The 25238-nt window shown below is 37.0% G+C and overlaps 1 protein-coding gene across 5 annotated transcripts in view; it reads left to right on the forward strand.

Annotated features, from left to right (window-relative positions):
* The window catches only part of COL14A1 (collagen type XIV alpha 1 chain), a 268310-nt gene that overhangs the window by 72298 nt on the left and 170774 nt on the right, over positions 1-25238 (forward strand). For all 5 annotated transcript variants that reach the window (XM_030875687.3, XM_030875690.3, XM_060287056.2 and 2 more), the window contains 4 exons: positions 15542-15697; positions 16619-16738; positions 18276-18440; positions 21096-21257. In XM_030875687.3, the coding sequence (XP_030731547.1) occupies positions 15542-15697; positions 16619-16738; positions 18276-18440; positions 21096-21257 (603 nt within the window). The remainder of the gene's footprint in view (positions 1-15541; positions 15698-16618; positions 16739-18275; positions 18441-21095; positions 21258-25238) is intronic.

Consider the following 25238-nt stretch of genomic DNA (forward strand, 5'->3'; position numbering starts at 1 on the left):
TTTTAACATCTTTATTGGAGTATAATTGCTTTACAATGGTGTGTTAGTTTCTGCTGTATAACAAAGTGAATCAGCTATACGTATACACATATCCCCATATTTCCTCCCTCTTGCGTCTCCCTCCCACGCTCCCTATCCCACCCCTCTAGTTCACACAAAGCACCTAGCTGATCTCCCTGTGCTATGCAGCTGCTTCCCACTAGCTATCTATTTTACATTTGATAGTGTATCTATGTCCATGCCACTCTCTCACTTCGTCCCAGCTTATCCTTCCCCCTCCCCGTGTCCTCACATGTCCCCAGTCCATTCTCTACGTCTGTGTCTTCATTCCTGTCCTGCCCCTAGGTTCTTTAGAAACATTTATTTTTTGATTCCATATATATGTTTAAACGTACGGTATTTGTTTTTCTCTTTCTGACTTACTCCACTCTGTATGACAGGCTCTACACCGTCCACCTCACTACAAATAACTCAATTTCATTTCTTTTTATGGCTGAGTAATATTCCATTGTGTATATGTGCCACATCTTCTTTATCCATTCATCTCTGGATGGACACTTAGGTTGCTTCCATGTCCTGGCTATTGTAAATAGTGCTTCAGTGAACAAGGTGGTACATGACTCTTTTTGAATTATGGCTTTCTCAAGGTATATGCCCAGTAGTGGGATTGCTGGGTCGTATGGTAGTTCTATTTTTAGTTTTTTGAGGAACCTCCATACTGTTCTCCATAGTAGCTGTATCAATTTACATTCCCATCAACAGTGCAAGAGGGTTCCCTTTTCTCCACTACCCTCTCCAGCATTTATTGTTTGTAGATTTTTTGATGATGGCCATTCTAACTGGTGTGTGGTGATACCTCATTGTAGTTTTGATTTGGATTTCTCTAATGATTAGTGATGTTGAGCAGCTTTTCATGTGTTTGTTGGCCATCTGTATGTCTTCTTTGGAGAAATGTCTATTTAGGTCTTCTGACCATTTTTGGATTGGGTTGTTTGTTTTTTTGATATTGAGCTGCATGAGCTGCTTGTATATTTTGGAGATTAATCCTTTGTCGCTTGCTTCATTTGCAAAAATTTTCTCCCTTTCTGAGCGTTGTCTTTTCAGCTTGTTTATGGTTTCCTTTGCTGTGCAAAAGCTTTTAAGTTTCATTAGGTCCCATTTGTTTATTTTTATTCTTATTTCCATTTCTGTAGGAGGTGGGTCAAAAAGGATATTGCTGTGATTTATGTCATAGAGTGTTCTGCCTATGTTTTCCTCTAAGAGTTTTCTAGTTTCTGGCCTTATATTTAGGCCTTTAATCCATTTTGAGTTTATTTTTGTGTGTGATGTTAGGGAGTGTTCTAATTTCATTCTTTTACATGTAGCTGTCCAGTTTTCCCAGCACCACTTATTGAAGAGGCTGTCTTTTCTCCATTGTATATTCTTGCCTCCTTTATCAAAGATAAGGTGACGACATGCACATCGGTTTATCTCTGGGCTTTCTATCCTGTTCCATAAATCTATATTTCTGTTTGTACCTAGTACCATACTGTCTTGATTACTGTAGCTTTGTCATTGATTACTGTAGCTTTGTAGTATAGTCTGAAGTCAGGGAGCCTGATTCCTTCAGCTCTGTTTTTCTTTCTCAAGATTGTTTTGGATATTCGGGGTCTTTTGTGTTTCCGTACAAATTGTGAAATTTATTGTTCTAGTACTGTGAAAAATGCCATTGGTGGTTTGGTAGGGATTGCATGGAATCTGTAGGTTGCTTTGGGTTGTATACTCATTTTCACAATATTGATTCTTCCAGTCCAAGAACATGGTATATCTCTCAATGTGTTTGTATTGTCTTTCATTTCTTTCATCAGTGTCTTATAGTTTTCTGCATACAGGTCTTTTGTCTCCTTAGGTAGGTTTATTCCTAGATATTTCGTTCTTTGTGTTGCAGTGGTAAATGGGAATGTTTCCTTAATTTCTCTTTCAGATTTTTCATCATTAGTGTATAGGAATGCAAGAGATTTCTGTGCATTACTTTTGTATCCTGCTACTCTACCAAATTCATTGATTAGCTCTAGTAGTTTTCTGGTAGCATTATTAGGATACTTTATGTAGAGTATCATGTCATCTGCAAACAGTGACAGCTTTACTTCTTCTTTTCCAATTTGGATTCCTTTTATTTCTTTTTCTTCTCTGATTGCTGAGGCTAAAACTTCCAAGACTATGTTGAATAATAGTGGTGAGAGTGGGCAACCTTGTCTTGTTCCTGATCTTAGTGGAAATGGTTTCAGTTTTTCACCATTGAGAACAATGTTGTTTGTCATATATGGCCTGTATTATGTTGTTGTAACTTCCCTCTATGCCCACTTACTGGAGAGTTTTTATCATAAATGGGTGTTGAATTTTGTTGAAAGCTTTTACTGCGTCTATTGAGATGATCATATTGTTTTTCTCCTTCAATTTGTTAATATAGTTTATCACATTGATTGATTTGTGTATATTGAAGAAACCTTTCATTCCTGGGGTAAACCCCACTTGATCATGGTGTATGGTCCTTTTAATGTGCTGTTGGATTCTGTTTGCAAGTATTTTGTTGAGGATTTTTGCAGCTATGTCATCAGTGATATTGGCCTGTAGTTTTCTTTTTTTGTGACAACTTTGTCTGGTTTTGGTATCAAGGTGATGGTGGCCTCATAGAATGAGTTAGGGAGTGTTCCTCCCTCTGCTATATTTTGGAAGAGATTGGGAAGGATAGGTTTTAGGTCTTCTCTAAATGTTTGATAGAATTCGCCTGTGAAGCCATCTGGTCCTGGGCTTTTGTTTGTTGGAAGATTTTTAATCACAGTTTCAATTTCAGTGCTTGTGATTGGTCTGTTTATATTTGCTGTTTCTTCCTGGTTCAGTCTTGAAAGGTTGTGCTTTTGTAAGAATTTGTCCATTTCTTCCAGGTTGTCCATTTTATTGGCATAGATTTGCTTGTAGAAATGTCTCATGATCCTTTGTATTTCTATGTCAGTTGTTACTTCTCCTTTTTCATTTGTTAATCTGTTGATTTGAGTCTTTTCCTTTTTTTTCTTGATGAATCTGGCTAATGGTTTATCAATTTTGTTTATCTTCTCAAAGAACCTGATTTTAGTTTTATTGATCTTTGCTATCATTTCCTTCATTTCTTTTTCCTTTATTTCTGATCTGATATTTATGTTTTCTTTCCTTCTGCTAACTTTGGGGGTTTTTTGTTCTTCTTTCTCTAATTGCTTTAGGTGTACGGTTAGGTTGTTATTTGAGATGTTTCTTGTTCCTTGAGGTAGGATTGTATTGCTATAAACTTCCCTCTTAGAACTGCTTTTGCTGCATCCCATAGGTTTTGGGTCGTCGTGTTTTTATTGTCATTTTGTTTCTAGGTATTTTTTGATTTCTTCTTTGATTTCTTCAGTGATCTCTTGGTTATTTAGTAGTGTATTGTTTAGCCTCCATGTGTTTGTATTTTGTACAGATTTTTTCCTGTAATTAATATCTAGTCTCATAGCATTGTGCTTGGAAAAGATACTTGATATGATTTCAATTTTCTTAAATTTACCACGGCTTGATTAGCAACTCAAGATATGATCTATCCTGGAGAATGTTCCATGAGCACTTGAGAAGAAAGTGTATTCTGTTGTTTTTGGATGGAATGTCCTATAAATATCAGTTAAGGCCATCTTGTTTAATATGTCATTTAAAGCTTATGTTTCCTTATTTATATTCATTTTGGATGATCGGTCCATTGGTGAAAGTGGGGTTTTAAAGTCCCCTAGTATTGTGTTGCTGTCAATTTCCCCTTTTATGGCTGTTAGCATTTGCCTTATGTATTGAGGTACTCCTATGTTGGGTGCATAAATATTTACAATTGTTATATCTTCTTTGATTGATCCCTTGATCATTCTGTAGTGTCCTTCTTTGTCTCTTGTAATAGTCTTATTTTAAACTCTATTTTGTCTGATATGAGAATTGCTACTCCAGCATTCTTTTGATTGCCATTTGCATGGAATATCTTTTTCCATCCCCTCACTTTCAGTCTGTATGTGTCCCTAGGTCAGAAGTGGGTCTCTTGTAGACAGCATACATATATGTCTTGTTTTTGTAACCATTCAGCCAGTCTGTGTCTTTTGTTTGGAACATTTAATCCATTTACATTTAAGGTAGTTATTGATATGTATGTTCCTATTACCATTTTCTTAATTGTTTTGGGTTTGCTATTATAGGTTTTTTCCTTCTCTTGTGTTTCCTGCCTATAGGAGTTCCTTTAGCATTTGTTGTATAGTTGGTTTGGTGGTGCTGAATTCTCTTAGCTTTTCCTTGTCTGTAGAGGTTTTAATTTCTCTGTTGAATCTGAATGAGATCCTTGCTGGGTAGAGTCATAGTAGTTGTAGGTTTTTCCCTTTCATCACTTTAAATATCTCCTGCCACTCCCTTCTGGCTTGCTGAGTTTCCGCTGAGAAATTAGCTGTTAACCTTATGGGGATTCCCTTTTATGTTATTTGTTGCTTTTCCCTTGCTGCTTTTAATATTCTTTCTTTGTATTTAAGTTTTCATAGTTTGGTTAATATGTGTCTTGGTGTGTTTCTCCTTGGATTTATCCTGTATGGGAATCTCTGAGCTTCCTGAACTTGACTGACTCTTTCCTTACTCATATTAGGGAAGTCTTCAAATAGTTATTTTCTCAGTCCCTTTTTTTTTCTCTTCTTCTTCTGTGTCCCCTATAATTCGAATGTTGGTGCATTTAATGTTGTCCCAGAGGTTTTCATTCATTTTTCTTTACTCTGCTCTGTGGTAGTTATTTCCACTATTTTATCTTCAAGGTCACTTATCCATTCTTCTGCTTCAATTATTGTGCTGTTGATTCCTTCTAGAGAATTTTTAATTTCATTTATTACGTCGTTCATCATTATTTATTTGCTCTTTACTTCTTCTAGGACCTTGTTAAGTGTTTCTTGTATGTTCTCCATTCTATTTCCAAGATTTTGGCTCATCTTTACTCTCATTACTCAGAATTCTTTTTCAGGTAGACTCCCTATTTCCTCTTCATTTGTTTGGTCTGGTGGGTTTTCATCTTGCTGCTTATTCTGCTTTGTTTTTCTCTGTGTTCTCATTTTGCTTAACGTTCTGTGTTTGGGGTCTCCTTTTCACAGACTGCAAGTTCATAGTTCTCGTTGTTTTTGGTGTCTGCCCCCAGTGGCTAAGGTTGGTTCAGTGGGTTGTGTAGGCTTCCTGGTGGAGGGGACTGGTGCCTGTGTTCTGGTGGATGAGGCTGGATCTTGTGTTTCTGGTGGGCAGGACTGTGTTCAGTGGTGTGTTTTGGGGTGTCTGTGAACTTATTAAGATTTTAGGCAACCTCTCTGCCAATGAGTGTTGTTGTATTCCTGTCTTGTTAGCTGTTTGGCGTGGGTTGTCCAGCACTGTAGCTTGCTGGTCATTGAGTGGAGCTGGGTCTTAACATTGAGGTTGAGATCTGTGGGAGAGTTTTCACCATTTGATATTACAACGGGCCGGGAAGTCTCTGGTGGTCCAATGTCCTGAACTCAGCTCTCCCACCTTCGAGCCTCAGGCCTGACCCCTGGCAGAGCATCAAGACCCTGTCATCCACACGGCTCAGAATAAACAGGAGGAAAAAAAAAATAGCTAAAGTTATTAAAATAAAATAAAGTTAATTAAAATAAAGTTATTAAAATAAAATATATGTTATTAAAAATAAAATAACTAAAAATTAATTTAAATAAAAGAAAGAAAGAAAGAAGAGAGCAACCAAAGCAATAAACAAATCCACCAATGCTAAATGCTAAAAACTGTACTACAAAAAACAACAGAAAGAAAAATAACAAATGGACAGACAGAATCCTAGGTCACATGGTAAAAGCAAAGGTGTACAGACAAAATCACACAAAGAAACATACACATACACACTCACAAAAGTGAAAAAGGAAAATATATGTATATATATGTAAAAAAATAGCAAGAGAGCCACCAAATCAATAAACAAATCTACCAATGATAGTAAACTCTAAATACTAAACTAAGACCAACATAAAACCAGGAGCAAATTAGATGCAGACATCAAACTCCAAGTCTACAGTTGCTCCCAAAGTCCACCTCCTCAATTTGGGATGATCCATTGTCTATTCAGGTATTCCACAGATGCAGGTACGTCAAGTTGATTGTGGAGATTTAATCTGCTGCTCCTGAGGCTGCTGGGAGAGATTTCCCTTTCTCTTCTTTGTTCGCACAGCTGCTGGGGTTCAGCTTTGGATTTTGCCCCGCCTCTGTGTGTAGGTTGCCTGAGAGCATCTGTTCCCCGCTCAGACAGGACGGGGTTAAAGGAGCAGCTGATTAGGGTGCTCTGGCTCCCTCAGGCTGTGGCACATGTTCTCATTTTGAAAAGAGCTTGTAATATATCTTTCTGTTAAGTCAGATATTTTACAGCTATGAGCACTGTTTATAGATGTTGGCAGAGGCTGTTTCCAGTAGCAATGCTTGGGCCCATCTGATTGATACCTTCCTTCTTGTCTGAGAATTTTTTATTAAACATCTTGTTTCTATACCTGCAGGGCTGACGGTATCAAATAAAGCAGGTGTTTCAGCGTGAGAAACTTCAAAATGTCAGGTTCTGTTTGTTATTGATGAATTGGAGTAACAGGGATGATTGAGTTATTGCATGTTTTCAGAAACTCACCATGAACAACTAAAGTAAACATAAAGCCAAATCACATAATATTATATACAGAGCTGAGAATACATGTGAATGTAATATACCAGCTCCAGAATAAGCTTTGTGTCTAAATAGAGGTGGTCAGGCAAAATAGCCTCTCTTGGGTCAGCATGAACTTATGAAAGTTAGGAAATAATAACCAGGTCATTGTACAAATAAAATTTTAGGACACACTTTCTCTACAAGTATTTTAAAAGGACTGTATATTTTCAAAGGAAATAAAACCTGTTTTCGGCATCTGGCGTTGTGGTAGGTAGGGTATGGAGAGGCTAGATAGGAAGAAATGGTGGGGGGCAGAGAGGATAAAAATTGAGTCAAAGGTCTCAGAGTTGAGAATGTTGTTGGGGGAAAGAAAAGTAATTGTACTGGAATGAAGTGAGAAATCAATATGGACAGGTGCAGTGGAGTTGAATTATGGAGAGCTTTGAAGAACCCAGTGAATAGTTCAGGCTCAATTTGGTAGGTGGGGGAGGGAAGAAATAATCTTAACATTTGGAGTCGGAAGGTAACTTTGAGATCCATGTAGTTCGACCAGTTGAGAGGTTGAGGCTCTTCAGCCACATCCTCAAATGTTGACGAGCACCTGCTTTCATCGACAGAGCTCTCACTATTTCTCAAGGCAGCGGTCTCTGGAAATCTTGACTGTTCGAAAGTTCTTTCTTGGGTTGAGTTGAAATCTGTCTCCTTGTGGGCATACAGAGCACTCCTAATCCCCCTTCTGTATGGCAGCCCTTTAAATATTTGAAGACAGCTGTCATGTCTTCTCCCAGTCTCTTACAGTTTATGAGCAGAGGAGAAATGTAATGAATGTCATGTTTACAGGATTGTCAGTTACTTTTAAGATGCAGAGCTCTTTGACTATGGTTCAGGGATTGGGCTTCATGTGCCTCCAAGTTGTCATGGTGTTATTCACCCCAAGATATGACAAGTATGTCTTTGATTTCATGCTTTCTTTAATGACAAGGCTTAGCAATCTTTCCTTTCTTCCTCCCTCCCTCCCTCCCTTCCTTCCTTTCTTCATTCCCTCCCTCCTTCTTCCTTCCTTCCCTTCTTTCTTTCTCTCCCTTCCTCCCTCTTCTTCTTTCCCCATCCTTTCTTCCCTTCCTTTCTCGCTTCCTTCCTTTCAAATACTTTTCTTCTCTTCTGTCATAGGAGTTGAATAACAGAATAGCTAAATGGTTCAGGCTTTGGAGTCAGTCCTGGATTTGAATTCCAGCTTTTCTACCTGCTTACTGTGTCATGATGGGCAAGTTATTAATCCTATAAGGTAGATGTCTTTTTCACTCCATTGAAAAAGAAAGGTTCTAGTTACTTAACCTTTCTTTTTCAATGGAGTGAAAAGGACACCTGTCTTATAGGATTAATATCAGGCTTAAATGGAAAAGACATATGCAAAGCATCTGATGAAAGCAGTCACTAAATGGGAGATCTTTTTATTATTAAAAAAAAAGGAAGCAATGAAAAGTATCCGCTGCAGTCAATAAATAAATAACTATATGTGTTAGGGTTCTCCAGAGAAGCAGAACCAATAGGATATATATAAATATAGAAAAAGATTTATTATAAGGAATTGGCTCACATGATTATGGGGGCTAAGAAGTCCCAAGACCTGCAGTCAGCAAGCTGGAGACCCAGGAGGGCCGATGGGGTAAGTTCCCATCTGAGAACTGGCCGGCTCGAGACACAAGAAGAGCCAGTGTGTCGGTTTTGAGTCCGATGTTCCAATCAAGGCAGTCAGGCAGGAGCAGTTCCCTTTTTGTTCTATTCGGGTCTTCAATCAATTGAATGAGGACTAACTACATTAGAGAAGGCAATCTGCTTTCCTCAGTCTGTGGATTCATATGTTCATCTCATCCAGAAACACCCTCCCAAACAAAGAATAATATTTGATCAAATGTCCACGAACCCCATGGACCAATCAAGTTGACATATAAAATTAAGCATCACACTATATAGTATATTTCTAGGAAGTAAGCAGCTCTACAAAGAAAAATAAAACAGAATAAGGGAAGAGGGTGATGGGGAGTGCTGGGTAGGATAGTCGTCTGTCAGGGATGCTTTAAAATGTACGTCTCCAGCAAGACTGGGCTAAATGGACACTAAGCGCCCTCTGATTAATGTCGACTCTGAACACGACTGAAATGAACCCCCTGCTCCCCTTCCTTTTTAAAAAATAAATAAATAATTGATTTATTTTTGGCTGAGTTGGGTCTTTGTTGCTGCGCGTGGGCTTTCTCTAGTTTCAAAGAGTGGGGGCTACTCTTTGTTTGCGGTGTGGTGGCTCCATGTTGTGGAGCACGGGCTCTAGGCGTTTCAGTAGTTGTGGCATACGGGCTCAGTAGTTGTGGCTCGCGGGCTCTAGAGTGCAGGCTCAGTAGTTGTGGCTCACGGGCTTAGTTGCTCCACAGCATGTGGGATCTTCCCAGACTGGGGCTCAAACCCGTGTCCCCTGCATTGGCAGGCGGATTCTTAACCATGTGCCACCAGGGACGCCCTCCCCTTCTGATAGATGGACAGCTTGTAACATTAATATGACAGATATCTTGTGGCCACCCATGTTGCATTATGGGTGAGGATGCCTTCTATGGTGCTAGTAGCATGGTATGATGGAAGAGGCAACCAAACCTTTACAAGACCTGGTGCCCAGTCCTGGCTCTGCCTGAACTGTTCACTTGTCTCTCTGAACCTCAATTTCATTTTCTGAAAATTGAGGACAATCGTGGCTCCCCACAAGAATGTTGTAAGAATCAGAATATGTCAATGTATTGAAAAATCCTTTTAGAACCACTGAGCTCTTTGCAAATGTAAAATGATGTTAACTCTTAAAAAACGAAAACTCTCCTGGGATGTGGCTGAAGCCAATCTTGGAAGCAAGCTCTTAGTTTGGAAACTTGAACTCAACCTTACCAGAGACTTAAGTGAGAAATTGTTCTGTGACCACAGTTTTCCTTCAGATGTCGTGGTTAATGAGTGGCCTAGCTGGATGTTTTGCTAGTGGCACTGAGAAAAATAATTCAGAACCACTAAATGTATCAGACCAGTTGTGGTGAAAATGATCATGAGATTTTCTGAGTGCGTATTAAGATAATGTGAGTAAAAATATTATGTGCTCCCCTTTCATTTAGCTTTGCCTCTGGCATTGGGAAAATATCAAGGAAGACAGGCAAACCTGATACAATCTCCCTGATCCCTAAATAACCGTAATCCACTTTTCCAGTGTGGTAGGGTGGCAGGGCAAGAGGAGAGACCACATTTAATTGAGCCAGCATGGTTCATTTTTCTAGTGCCCTGCTGTAGGTATGAATTATGTGAAAAGGGGAATTCTTTTTTAACAAGTCAATGTACTTTATATTTATTGATGTACTATGTGCCGAGATCTCAGCCAAAGGGAATAAAAACATAAGACACAAATCCCTCACTTCTCAAAGAGTTCTGTCTAGTCAGGGAGATAGAAATGGAAACAAATTATAATAGCCCAGTGTTCTGAGTACAATAAACCATGTACAAATGCAGAGACAGTAAAGAGGAACAGGTAATGAGTCCCATCTGAGGACTGTTGGAAGAGCTTCTTGGAGTTGGTGGAGTGTAACCTGGGCTTTGAAGGATGAATAGGAGTTTACCTGGCAGAAAAAGGCTGCTTCTGTCAATTTTCCCTTTTCTATTTTAATTAACTAAGTTGGTGAATACCCTTCTCCATAAATACATTGTAAATATTTCTATATTAACTATAATTACATCTTTAATTTGAATGCCATTAGAACAAAAGGAATACTATGATATAAAAAGAAGACTTTAAATGGTAATTTCATACAATTCAAACTAAAGTAGCACCTCCAAAGGCCCCCCACACCACTACTCTTTATATTACTGTGTTTATTTCTATAAAACTCTTTTAAAAGTCTGAAATTATGTTTTGTTAGTCTGTTTCCTCTCACTAAGAATTTAAGCTTCTGGAAGGTAGGAACTTAATTGTATTCTTGGTTGCCCAGAAGAGTGCTTGGGATATAGTAAATATTAAATAAACACATTTTTAATAAGTAAATTTCATACAGGAAATTAGTTAATATGAAATTAATATACATAGGTTTAGTGTAGACTGATTTATCCTGATTCAGATTCCTTGAATTAACTTGTATTTTCAACATAAAATTTCCTCATGATGTCAGTAACACAGTAAAATTGGTGTAAAACTATAGTAAAAGGGACACTTGTCATGTGGGCTACTTAAGTGCTAAGTGCATACATTTGGGAGGGAAAAAACTTATCTAGACAGTGATGCTTGCAAATGGCACATACTACCTGTGGACACAGCAGGGGCAAGTGCTGGGGGGACACTGCCTCATATTAGAGACTTTTCCCCCTGCTTTCTAAATTGATGTAATGTAGGGACCTGATTGAAGTCAGTATATCCTGTGGTTAAGAGGATAGATTTTGGAGATGTATTACCTGCGTTCAGATCAAAGCTTTGCCTCTTCACTGGGTGGCACTCTGGGCAAATCACACAGCCCATGTGTATCATTTTTTTTGGCTGCAAATGGGACTGATAATGATACCTGTCTTATAGAGCTGTTATGAGGACTAAGTCAGTAGATAAGTGTAGAGGGCACAATGTTTAATCTAACGATGTACATAACTTTCAGATATCCTTATCTTTTACCTACAGTTGGTGTACTACATAATGGGAATTGTTCCTTCTGATTCAATCTGTGACATTCAGAGTGTTGTTTTCATTTGTGATGTAGCCCATGTATTGGGTGCTTTCCTTCAATTGTGGTCAGCTGCCTAGCTTGTTTTTTTTCCTTTTTTTTAGTACTACCTGTATTTTCAGAATTGCATTTTACATAAAGTTCACGTTAAGCCAAGAGCTGAATTAAAATACAGTTCAGGAATTCATTTCCTCTGCTCCTTTGGTTTAACTTTAAATACGATATTGACGGCAAAAAGAATTTATTTCATTTAAAATAATTAATTGGACTAATTTCAGTTTTTGGCTACTATGAATCAAATTGTTATGAACATTTGTGTACAGTTTTTTGTCTGAATGTAAGTTTTCACTTCTCTGGAATAAGTGTCCAAGAGTGTAATAGCTGGATTGTATGGTAATTTTTTGTATACTTTTTAAGGAAACTGCCAGACTGTTTTCAGAGTGGTTGTACCATTTTATATTCCCATGAGCAAAGTGTGAGTGATACCGTTTCTATACATACATACCAGCATTTGTTATCACTGTGTTCTATTTTAGCCATTTTGATAGGTGTGTACAGTGAAATCTCATTATGCTTTTAATTTGCATTTTCCTGAGGGTTAATGATGTTGAATATCTTTTCATGTGCTTATTTGCCATCTGTATACCTTCTATGGTGAAATATTTGTTCAGGTTTTACCCATTTTCTAATTGGATTGTTTGGTTTTATTTACTTGTGAGTTTTGAGAGTTCTTTATGTAACCTAGATACTAATCCTTTGCTGAGTGTGTGGTTTGCAAATACTTTCTCCCAGTCTATAGCTTGTCTTTTCATCTTCTTCATATGAGCTTTCACATAGCAAAAGTATTTTATTTTGATGAAATACAGTTTATCAAACTTTCTTTTTATGTGTTTGTACTTTTGGTGTCGACTCCAAGAACTCTTCTTCTAGACCTACACTCCAAAGATTTTCTTCTACTTTTTTCCTAAAAGTTTTATAATTTTACTTTTTACATTTAAGTTGATGATCCACTTTGAATTAATTTTGGTATAAAATATAGGGTTTAGGTAAAGTTTCTTTCTTTCTTTCTTTCTTTCTTTCTTTCTTTCTTTCTTTCTTTCTTTCTTTCTTTCTTTCTTCCTTCCTTCCTTCCTCCCTCCCTCCCTCCCTCCCTCCCTCCCTCCCTCCCTCCCTTCCCTTCCTCCCTTCCCTCCCTCCCTCCCTCCCTCCCTCCCTCCCTCCCTCCCTCCCTCCCTTCCCTTCCTCCCTTCCCTCCCTCCCTCCCTCCCTCCCTCCCTCCCTTCCCTCCCTTCCCTCCCTCCCCTCCCTCCCTTCCCTCCCTCCCTCCCTTTCTTTCTTTCTTTCTTTCTTTCATGGATATCCAGTTGCTCTCACACCATCTGTTGAAGTATTTTTGAACATTTGTCTAAAATCATATTTAGATATAAAATCATATAGTTGAGTATATTCGTATGGGTCTATTTTGGCTTTTCTATCCTTTTTCATTGATGGGTGTATCTAACCCTCTGAAATACCCATTACTTATGTACAGTAAGTAGCGTGAATACCCAGTAAAATGATTCCTTCCATGTTGTTTTTCTTTGTCATGACTTTTTAAAAAACTATTATGGGGTCTATGCCTTCCCATATAAATTTTAGAATAAGCTTGTCTATGTCTTAGGAAAACCTTTCTGGGATTTTGATAGGAATTGCATTAAACCTATAGATCAATTTGGGGATAATTGACATTTCTACTATGTTTAGTATTCCTGTCCATGAATATGGTAGCCTTCTCCACTGATTTATGTCTTCTTTGACTTCTATCAGTAATGTAATTTGCAGCACACAGATCTTGCACATGTTTTAAGTATATACCTAAATATTTCATTATCTTTAGAGTAATCATAAATGCTATTAAATTTATTTTTTTCCAGTTGAATGAGTACAATTGTACCTCATTATGGTCTTGATTTTTTTATTATTGTGATCACCAATGTAGTTAAACATTCTCTTCATTCATTTATTAACCATATTATTTATTTCCTATTCTCTGAAGTATCTATTCCTGGTTTTTTATGTATTTATATATTCTTGATGCTGATCCTTTTTCAGTTTTTTATATTGTACATGTCTTCTTCCAATCATAACTTATCTTTTTATTTTATTTAAGGTGTCTTTTGATGAACAACTTTAAAAAAATTAATATCACTAAATTTATCAGTATTCTAATTTCTATTCAATTAATTCTCTATCTTACTTTGGAGATATCTAGAATTTTTATCTCCAAGTCAAAATGACTTGAATGAGCTAAGTTAACAGACTATTTTTATTGGAAACAATTTTAAAATGGAAAATACCAGTTTTCATAGCCCTCTTCTAAGTAAGCAAAGAGAAACTGCTCCCTTTCTAAGACCCTGTCTGCAGTGTATCCAAACAATTAAAAAAATTTAAATTAAAAAGTGAAATAATATCCCCAATAGTTTTGGAAGAAAAAGAAAACTACTTTTCATTTCAGGTAAATTTCCCCATAAAAATTGAGAGAAATAGATTCTTAAAGCTTCTTAAGACTTTAATTTTCCCTGATTATTTCCAAAGCACAAACTAATTTCTACCCCATGACTTCTTGCATTGTTCTGTTCTAGAACTTTTTAGTGTGGTACAGAGGGCTGACTCCTAAGTTAGTGGTGGCTTTGTATTTGGTCATTAAAGAAGGGAGATTTGGTGCCCAAAAATGTAATATATAAACTTTGGATTGAGCTGTATTGTTTAGCTTACATAATGAGTATCTGAGTATTTCCTTGGCAAATACACTTTTTCCCCATCTGGTAAAAGGATCTAGGTATTCCATGAATGTGAAAAAAACCAAGATCCAAGATCGTTTTAACTAAATGTGGCCAGCAGGTACAGAGATATATATTAAACTGAGATATATATTAAACATAGTAGTTCAACTATTTCCCCCACAGGAAAAAATATATTCAATTTATTTATGAACACTTCTTTATTTTGCTTTTCACTACATAAATTATATTTTAAATTCTGTTTTATTGTCATTTTAATGTTAGAAAGCAAAGTAAGGATTTGCTGGGCATTTCAAGAAGTTGACATGGACACATATACACACACAATATTCCTGATCTCCAGTCCTAATATGAAAATTCAGCAAAGTTAAGCCATCCTTTGGGAAGCACAAACTGCAGTAAAAAGCACTGCTGGTAAAGATGCTGACAATACTGTGACATTTTTAAGGATTCTTAAACCCATTAAGAATATTCTAGTATTCTGGCTCTGTGTGAATGTAAGTGGTGGTTTTCACCTCATCCAGCACAGACCTACCCCCTTTATTGCAAAGACAGCTGTTTGCCCTTCACATCTTGCCCGCAATCACTGTGGGCTAGGACTTTCCCTGAGGGCAAAGCTTAAGGTAGTGCCGCTCCAGCCACCAGGCATCCTTTTCTAGATGCTTATTCTGAAACTTAATTTAAAATATCAATTACTTAAATGACTTTTAGGGATAAAATCTTACTGTCACATAGACCCAATTGTAAAAAGATTTGAATTGGGGGAAATTCTTGGGCTCTTTTCCAATTTTCTTCTTCCACAAACCCTTCCTATTTTAGCAAAGGTCTGTGTACCTTTCTTAGATTAAACGCATGGCCCTGCCTTTTCCCTGAATTCAGGAAGCCCATGTTTTCTTCTCTTGTGACTGACTTCCTCTAGCATAGACTTATCAGAATGGGAGAGCCGCCTCTCTGCTTCCTATCTTCCCATCCCTGTTGACTCTCCTACATGGGTGTTGCTAAGACCTTTCCTGGAAAGAAGCTACAGACTAAAACCCAAAACTGGATGCTTTTGCACAGACACTACTTTTTAAACAATGCAGAAGCCTTGAGTTGCCAAGATGGTGTGAACCTGCTAGTGTTTTGCTATTTCCAGAACATTGACTCTGCTGCCAGCCGTTACCACACTTTTTTTCCTGGTAAAAATGCATTTAAAAGAATGGTTATAAAAATATGGTTGCTTTAATGGAAACTTTATTGTATTCTTAGCACCAAATTATCTGAAAGACTTAAAATAAACTCACTCTTTTAAAAGTTCCAACAGTAACACAGATACTTTTTTGGTCTGTACTTTGCAGAAGTGAAATTTTTCTGTCAAACTCCAGCTGTTGCTGATATTATAATTCTGGTTGATGGCTCATGGAGTATTGGAAGATTCAACTTCAGACTGGTTCGGTCTTTTTTGGAAAACCTGGTTACAGCATTCGACGTGGGCTCCGAGAAGACACGAATTGGTACATCTTCTACCGTTAACAGCAGTCTGCTGCCAGTGTAAAACCACCAGGAAGCTTCTTAAGAAATTTCAAAGATTCTTTACCAAATGTTTTTCAGAATTACAGGTTTAACAATAGTGATATTCCCAAAAGGGCAAGTTTACATCAATAAATATTTATTTCTACTAATTTTTGCTAATGACAGTGTCACTCAATTAATTATTGAAGACATTTCAATTTTCTGGAAAGCCAAAATCTTCTCTGCCTAAAAGTAATAATAATTTTAAAGTTGTCATTTGTTTAAGAATTTATCAGGTAAAAGTTTTCTTTTTATTTAAACAAAATACAGCTGAATCCAGTGAAAGGTTTAACAATTGGGAAATGTTTTATAGTACAAGATAATATTTGCCAAATTAATTCTAGCTGAGATAAAAAGCAAAATAAAAGGTGTAAATCATTGAGCAACATATCCATTTTATTATATAAAGTCTCCTAGTTTCCCTTTTAAATAGCCATAAAGAAAACTCATTCCTTTGGGAAAAAAACCAAAAAGAAACACTATAATGTGTACAGAAGTCAAAATATAATGTTGTCCACATGAAGCTGGTATAATGTTATATACCAATGTTACCTCAATAAAAAAAATTAAATAAATCTAGACCTTTTATCTACAAACATGATCAGACTTTAAAAAAAAAAGCTAAGTACCTGACTGGGTGCTCACTTCTAGATGGCTAGAAAATATATACATTCCTTCAGCTCCCAGCTATGTTGAAAATTCCTTAAATTGATGTCAACAACTCATTTTGAAAGTACATAGTGAGGCAGAGAAAAAAATGTTGCAAAGATTAGGCCCTTCGTCATTCTAGTTTCTTGAATGGTCCACTAGATCTTTGAGTAACCCTTCATTTCTGGGTGGGCTTTCTCATCTTCCTTTTCCAGGTCTTGCACAGTATAGCGGCGACCCCAGAATAGAATGGCACTTGAATGCTTTCAACACAAAAGATGAGGTGATCGAAGCTGTCCGAAATCTACCATACAAGGGAGGAAATACACTAACAGGTATGTTTTTGTCTAGTCCACATTTTGAGCAACATATCTTGCTGAAGAATAGTTTGATTACTTCGTTTTGCCACTTTGCGCGTCTTAGCATAGTATTTTTAAACCAAACTAGCATATAAAGTTCTTAGATGGCTCTTTTCTCAAACCTAGCATTAAGAGTTAAAACCTAGACATCTCATCCCTTTTGCTATATGAATATAATGTCCCAGGAAGGGCTTGGTTGAACTAGAAGAGAACCGAGCAGTCCCTGACACTGACAGGCTTTGGTAGCTGTCTTCACCTTTGTCAGTTCATTTTTCTTCCTCTTCACCTGTTTTTCCTCCAGTCATGCTGTCAATTAAATAAAAAAAAATTTCTACCAATTTTCAAGGAAGATATTTTCTTTACTCTTATTCTGCAATCGGTAGTTATCATGGAAATATTTAAGGAGCTTTGGCTCACCGATATTTTTGAAAATTAGTACAATCGGCCCTTAGCATCTGCAGATTCGACCAACCAGGGATCAGAAATATTTGGAAAAAAATTCCAGAAATTTCCCAAAAGCAAAACTTAAATTTGTCGCATGCTGGTAACTATTTACAGGCAATTTACATTGTATTAGGTATTATAAGTAATCTAGGGATGACTTAAAGTATCCGGGACGATGCACGTTTGTTGTATGCAAATACTACTCCATTTTATATGGGGGACATGAGTATCCATGGATTTGGGTGTCACAGGGGGTCCTAGAACCAATCGCCCTGTGTATACCAAGGAACAACTGTAATGTAAGAATATTTAGATTACAATTATCCATGACCCAACCACAAAGAGTTATCACAGGTTTTAACCCTAATACATGCTATTTCCCTCTGTGGGACCACAATGTGGATGCTCGGTTTAAATAATAGAGATGCTGTCATTGAATTTTAAGTAAACCACTGAAATCCTGATAATTGCTTTGCCAATTGGAGGTTTAATCTAACAAGTTTTTTGTTAATACAACAAAACTTTATTAAGCACAAATCCTATAACAATATTTGGTATTTATTTTTTCTGGGTGAAAAGTGTCACACTCAAAAGGCAGGAGTTCAACTATCGTTTTAGATCTGCCCCTTCTACTGCTATAAAACAGAGAAAGAGAATTTGTGGGGTTTTTTAGATCATCATGAACAAAATTGAAAATGTAGTGATGATATTTGGGACATTTGCTTCTGTGTGGGTATTCTTGCTTCATCCTTAATTATAAAGGTTTAGATTTTCTGGTACACAGGTCTGTCAATATACATTTGATATGAATTCAGTGTTCTTTATGAATGTTAGTTTCAGAAATGATGCACTATTCAGCTATTTTTTATTACCTCTGTTTTGGTGGATTTTAGTTTTTCATCGGATCTGTCAAAGAATAGTTTATTGTAAAAATGAAGATGAAAGTGCACATCTAATAAAAACTCTTTTAACGTTCTAAGTTACTCATCTTGTGGTTACATTTGCAGAATTGGAAGGCTTTTTATTAGAGATGGTTGGTTTGTGTTTATTTTTTTTTGTTTTCTCCTAGGTCTTGCTTTGAACTACGTCTTTGAAAACAGCTTTAAACCAGAAGCGGGAGCGAGGACTGGAGTGTCCAAAATTGGCATTTTAATCACAGATGGAAAATCCCAAGATGATATCATTCCACCATCCAGAAACCTTCGTGAATCTGGTGTAGAACTGTTTGCCATAGGTATTTGTTAATTATGGTCCTGTTTCAACAATGGACACACACATGACCACTTAAAACTATATATGATGCAAAGTACGCTCCACTGAAAGCCAGGAGACCTGAACACTTTCAAGTCGTTTTTTTTTTTTATTGGAGTATAGTTGATTTACAATGTTGTGTTAGTTTCTGCTGTACAGCAAAGTGAATCAGTTATACATGTACATATATCCACTCTTTTTTAGATTCTTTTCCCATATAGGTCATTACAGAGTATTGAGTAGAGTTCCCTGTGCTACACAGTAGGTCCTTATTAAATACCTATATTATAGATAGTAGTGTGTATATGTCAATCCCAATCTCCCAATTTATCCCTCCGCCTCTCCCCTGCCTTTTTCCCCCTTAGCTCTAGTCATAGCCAGTCATTTGATCTGAGCCCAACTTCCTTACATTAAAAATGGAAGTGATGGAACTGATGGATCTTATGGTGTGAGGATCTCTAGGTGAGATACCACACACAAAATGTTGTGAAAAGCATAAAGTGCAAAGGTTAGGTACATATTTGTTACCATTTAATTAGTCAAGACTTTTCTCTTTAGTATCACTTTATAGCTATCTCTTCTCTGATAGTGTAGAGGGAAACCAATTTATCATTTTCAAGGAATTAAGGTCTTGTAGTTAAGAAAGCAAAAAATTATAGATATGCAGTATTATTTATTTGAAAATAACCCTTTATAAGGTATTGGTTTGTGGGAAGAATATGTATGACACACACTCAGAATAACTGCAAAATATTTAGTTGATGCAATTTTGCTCTTGATTAAATTATTTACATTTTCTTTGGTGATAGGAAAGCCTTCTATTTAGTAGAGACTGACCAAAAAAAAAAAAAAAATAGAGACAATTCCTCTGACTCATTGCTAGATTTGTTACTCAAAATGTGGTTTATAGAATGTTTCATTCGAGAAGTATTTGCTTCTTTGCTGGGTGGCAGGCATTTTGGTGGGTGCTGGAGCATAAATATGAACAAGGCAAAATCCTTACAAAACAAATTCCATCCAAGTCATGATTACCATTTCCTCACTTTTCCGTGCTCTTTACAACAGACTGTTTTGTTTGGAAAGGTGAGAGAGAAAGAGAGATTTGGGGTTTATCTTCTCTAGAATATTCTTAAATGATCCAAACTTGTTGGTTTTAACTAAATGCCATGAAAAGTATTATTGACATTAAGCTCATTGCTTCAGCATGCACTGTTATTTTGCTATTGTGGACACAGATCCAGCTATGCATTTTAAAAGTTATTGTAGAGGTCTGTCAGACAAGGAACATTAGAGAGATTGATTTAATTTTTAATTTTTATTTTTCTATCCTTTTGTTCAACAAAGAAAATCCCTGCAGAAGACTTATGCTATTAAGGGATTAATTTATGTGTTTACTCTCCATTCTGTGGTCTCGTTAATGATGAATGGATGAGTTTAAGTGAACTCATTCAGATGTGATTTGGACTTTTTCTCTGGGAATTACCTGAAAATCAGTAGTATTTATTATTTTATAACCCCCTAAAGCAAATAGTTCAGAAACAACCGATGCTTTGTTACTCAATCTGTTGAGGTTGGCAGATAAATTAAATGGCACAGCTGGGCACCTAAGAAGTAATTAATGTTGCCCCAGGTAATCTCTCTTCCTTGCTTCCCTAGTACCCCTTTTTAACATCCTTAGATAATTGCAATGACTGGGATTTTTAAAGAAATGCTCCTTGTTTACTGAAGCCTGGGGAAGAGAAATCTACCTTTACACCCATGAAACCGAATCCTGTGCCTCCCTTTTTCTGTTTCTAATTTCACTGGTAAATATTGACTCATTTTAATGTGTAATCTTCTGAGAGGCAGCTTGAGATAGTAGTTAAGAGCATATGACTTTGGATCTAGACTGCCTGGGTGAAACCCCAGCTGTATACTTACTGGTTGTGCTTCCTTGAGCAAGTGAATCACCCTCTCTGTGCATCAGCTTAGTCATCTGTAGAATGGGAGAAACAGTAACGCCAAACTCATAGGATTGGTTGTGAAGATTAAATGTGTTAATACATAGAAAACATTGAAGTGCTTGGGGCATAGTAAGCACACTCTAACTGTCAGTATCCATGGCTAAGATAGACTAGAAAATTCCAAGAGGGCCAAGGATTTTATGTCTCAATTTAAGTAAACTAATTTTATAAAAATTTAAACCTGAAGTGCGGATAGTGTTGAGTACTGGTTTAATTACTATTGCTTCTGCAATATTTATGAAAGACAGAAGTTAGTTTCATCAATACATCTTCCTTTAAGATGTACTGAACAAAATTAAGACTTAATCATTTAAAAATGATTTTGAGGGAATTCCCCGGTGGTCCAGTGATTAGGACAAGCCCTTCCACTGCAGGGAGTACAGGTTCAATCCTTGGTTGGGGAACTAAGATCCCGCATGCCGAGCGGTGAGGCCAAAAAATCATAAAAATTCAAAACTAAAATAAAAATGACTTTGAAAGTGAATTTAAAAAACAATCTGACATGAGATGTGCCTCTTCAAAGTCCAGGTGCTTTGGTTGCGGTGGAGACTGATGGGTGCAGGTCGGGGTCACTGCAGTTGCTTTTTCAAATGGGGCATGACCGTCATGACCCTCCCTGTTGTCCTCAATGCCAGGGGTGAAAAACGCGGACGAGAATGAATTGCAGGAGATCGCCTCTGAACCAGACAACACTCATGTGTACAACGTCGCCGAATTTGACCTGATGCACACAGTTGTGGAGAGTCTGACGAGGACTGTCTGCTCCAGGGTGGAAGAACAGGACAGGGAGATCAAAGGTACAATGAATGACAGAGCAGAGTTACTCTGCTCATATGGGTATTACTCTGTGCAAAAATCTATCATGGATTATGAAAATTCTTATGATTTTTCACATCAACTTACTAAACAGTCCTTTGTGCTCTCAAGACAGGGATCATCAGAGTAGAAAAGGGAGTATATTGGTAGGTTCCATGGGCTTGTGAGAGGGATACTTTAAATTACTAGATAATATCTCCATGGTGTTGCATTTAGACCATCATGTTTGTTTTTTAATTAAATGTTGGATTTTGAGATCATTGAGCATTCACATGAATTTGTAAGAAATAATGTAGAAAGAGATCATGTATATTTTACCTGTTTCCCTCAATGGTAACATATTACAAAACTACAGTACGATATCACAGTCAGGAAAGTGATGTTCATACAGACAAGATACAGAACATTCACGTCACCATGAGGACCATTTCTGTTATCCTTCTATAGCCACATTCCTTCCCGCCTCCAACATCTTCCTAACCCCTGGCAACCACTAATCTATTCTCCATCTCAAAATACTTTTAATTTTGGAAATGTTATATAAATGGAATTATAAAGTATGTATATGAGGACTGGCTTTTTTCACTCAGGGTTCTTCCCTGGAGATTCATCAAAGTAGTTGCATGTATCAGTAGCTCTTTCCTTTTTATTGCTGCGTTGTATTCCATGGTATGGATGTACCACACTTTGTTTAACAATTCACACATTGATAAACATCTGCGTTCTTTCCACTTTTTGGCTGTTACCAAAAAGGCTGCTATGAACGTTCATGTATAGGTTCTTCTGTGAACATAAGTTTTCATTTCTCTGGGATAATGCCCAGGAGTGCAACTGCTTCATCATATTGTAATTGCATGTGTGGCTTAGTTTTAATTAAGAGGCTGCCAAACAATTTTCCAGGGTGGCTGTCGCATTCTACATTCCCACCAGCAATATATAAGTGAACCAGTTTCTATGCATTGTCACTAACATTTGTTGTTACTGTATTTTATTTTGGTCATTCTGATAGGTGTGGAGTGCTATCTCATTGTGGTATTAATTTTCATTTTCCTGATAGCTAATGAAGTTGAACACCTTTTCACATGCTTATTTGTATTTGTATATCCTCTTTGATGAAACATCTGTTCATATCTTTTGCCTGTTTTCTTTTTTTATTTATTTTTATTTAATTTATTTATTTATTTTAACATCTTTATTGGAGTATAATTGCTTTACCATGGTGTGTTAGTTTATGCTTTATAACAAAGTGAATCAGCTATACATATACATATATCCCCATATCTCCTCCCTCTTGCGTCTCCCTCCCTCCCACCCTATCCCACCCCTCTAGGTGGTCACAAAGCACCGAGCTGATCTCCCTGTGCTATGCAGTTGCTTCCCACTAGCTATCTATTTTACATTTGGTAGTGTATATATGTCCATGTCACTCTCTCACTTCGTCCCAGCTTACCTCTCCACCTCCCCATGTCCTCAAGTCCATTCTCTACGTCAGCATCTTTATTCCTGTCCTACTCCTAGGTTCTTCAGAACCTTTTTGGCTTTTTTTTAGATTCCATATATATGTGTTAGCATACAGTATTTGTTTTTCTCTTTCTGACTTACTTCACTCTGTATGACAGACTCTAGTTCCAACCACCTCACTACAAATAACTCAATTTCACTTCTTTTTAACGCTGAGTAATACTCCATTGTATATATGTGCCACATCTTCTTTATCCATTCATCTGTCAATGGACACTTACATTGCTTCCATGTCCTGGCTATTGTAAATAGTGCTTCAATGAACAAGGTGGTACGTGACTCTTTTTGAATTATGGTTTTCTCAGGGTATATGCCCAGTACTAGGATTACTGGGTCATATGGTAGTTCTATTTTTACTTTTTTGAGGACCCTCCATACTGTTCTCCATAGTGGCTGTATCAATTCACATTCCCACCAACAGTGCAAGAGGTTTCCCTTTTCTCCACACCATCTTCTGCATTTTTGTTGGTAGATTTTTTGAAGATGGCCATTCTGACCGGTGTGAGGTGATACCACTTGTGGTTTTGATTTGCATTTCTCTAATGATTAGTGATGTTGAGCATCCTTTAATGTGTTTCTTGGCAGTCTGTATATCTTCTTTGGGGAAATGTCTATTTAGGTCTTCAGCCCATTTTTGGATTGGGTTGTTTGTTTTTTTGATATTGAGCTGCATGAGCTGCTTGTATATCTTGGAGATTAATCCTTTGTCACTTGCTTCGTTTGCAAATATTTTCTCCCATCCTGAAGGTTGTCTTTTCATCCTGTTTATGGTTTCCTTTGCTATGCAAAAGCTTTCAAGTTTCATCAGGTCCCATTTGTATATTTTTGTTTTTATTTCCATTACTCTAGGAGGTGGGTCAAAAAGGATCTTGCTGTGATTTATGTCATAGAGTGTTCTGCCTATGTTTTCCTCTAAGAGGTTTATAGTGTCTGGCCTTACATTTAGGTCTTTAATCCATTTTGAGTTTATTTCTGTGTATGGCGTTAGGGAGTGTTCTAATTTCATTCTTTTACATGTAGCTGTCCAGTTTTCCCAGCACCACTTATTGAAGAGGCTGTCTTTTCTCCATTGTATATTCTTGCCTCCTTTATCAAAGATAAGGTGACCACATGCACATCGGTTTATCTCTGGGCTTTCTATCCTGTTCCATAAATCTATATTTCTGTTTGTACCTAGTACCATACTGTCTTGATTACTGTAGCTTTGTCATTGATTACTGTAGCTTTGTAGTATAGTCTGAAGTCAGGGAGCCTGATTCCTTCAGCTCTGTTTTTCTTTCTCAAGATTGTTTTGGATATTCGGGGTCTTTTGTGTTTCCGTACAAATTGTGAAATTTATTGTTCTAGTACTGTGAAAAATGCCATTGGTGGTTTGGTAGGGATTGCATGGAATCTGTAGATTGCTTTGGGTAGTATAGTCATTTTCACAATGTTGATCCTTCCAATCCAAGAACATGATATATCTCTCCATGTGTTTGTATTGTCTTTAATTTCTTTCATCAGTGTCTTATAGTTTACGCATACAGGTCTTTTGTCTCCTTAGGTAGGTTTATTCCTCTGTATTCTATTCTTTGTGTTGCAGTGGTAAATGGGAGTGTTTCCTTAATTTCTCTTTCAGATTTTTCATTATTAGTGTATAGGAATGCAAGAGATTTCTGTGCATTACTTTTGTATCCTGCTACTTTACCAAATTCATTGATTAGCTCTAGTAGTTTTCTGGTGCATCTTTAGGATTCTCTATGTATAGTATCACGTCATCTGCAAACAGTGAGTTTTACTTCTTCATTTTCAATTTGTATTCCTTTTATTTCTTTTTCTTCTCTGATTGCTTTGGTTAAAACTTCCAAAACTATGTTGAATAATAGTGGTGAGAGTGGGCAACCTTTTCTTGCTCCTGATCTTAGTGTAAATGGTTTCAGTTTTTCACCATTGAGAACGATGTTGGCTATAGGCTTGTCATATATGGCCTTTATTATGTTGAGGAAAGTTCCCTCTCTGCCTACTTTCTGGAGGGTTTTTATCATAAATGGGTGTTGAATTTTGTCTAAAGCTTTTTCTGCATCTATTGAGATTATCATATGGTTTTTATCCTTCAGTTTGTTAATATGGTGTATCACATTGATTGATTTGCGTATATTGAAGAATCCTTGCATTCCTGGGGTACACCCCACTTAATCATGGTGTGATCCTTTTAATGTGCTGTTGGGTTCTGTTTGCTAGTATTTTGTTGAGGATTTTTGCATCCATGTTCATCAGTGATATTGGCCTGTAGTTTTCCTTTTTTTTGTCGCATCTTTGTCTGCTTTCGGTATCAGGGTGATGGTGGCCTTGTAGAATGAGTTTGGGAGTGTTCCTCCCTCTGCTATATTTTGGAAGAGTTTGAGTAGGATAGGTGTTAGCTCTTCTCTAAATGTTTGATAGAATTCGCCTGTGAAGCCATC

This window comes from Globicephala melas, chromosome 17, assembly GCF_963455315.2.
Source record: "Globicephala melas chromosome 17, mGloMel1.2, whole genome shotgun sequence".
NCBI classification, from domain to species: Eukaryota; Metazoa; Chordata; class Mammalia; order Artiodactyla; family Delphinidae; genus Globicephala; species Globicephala melas.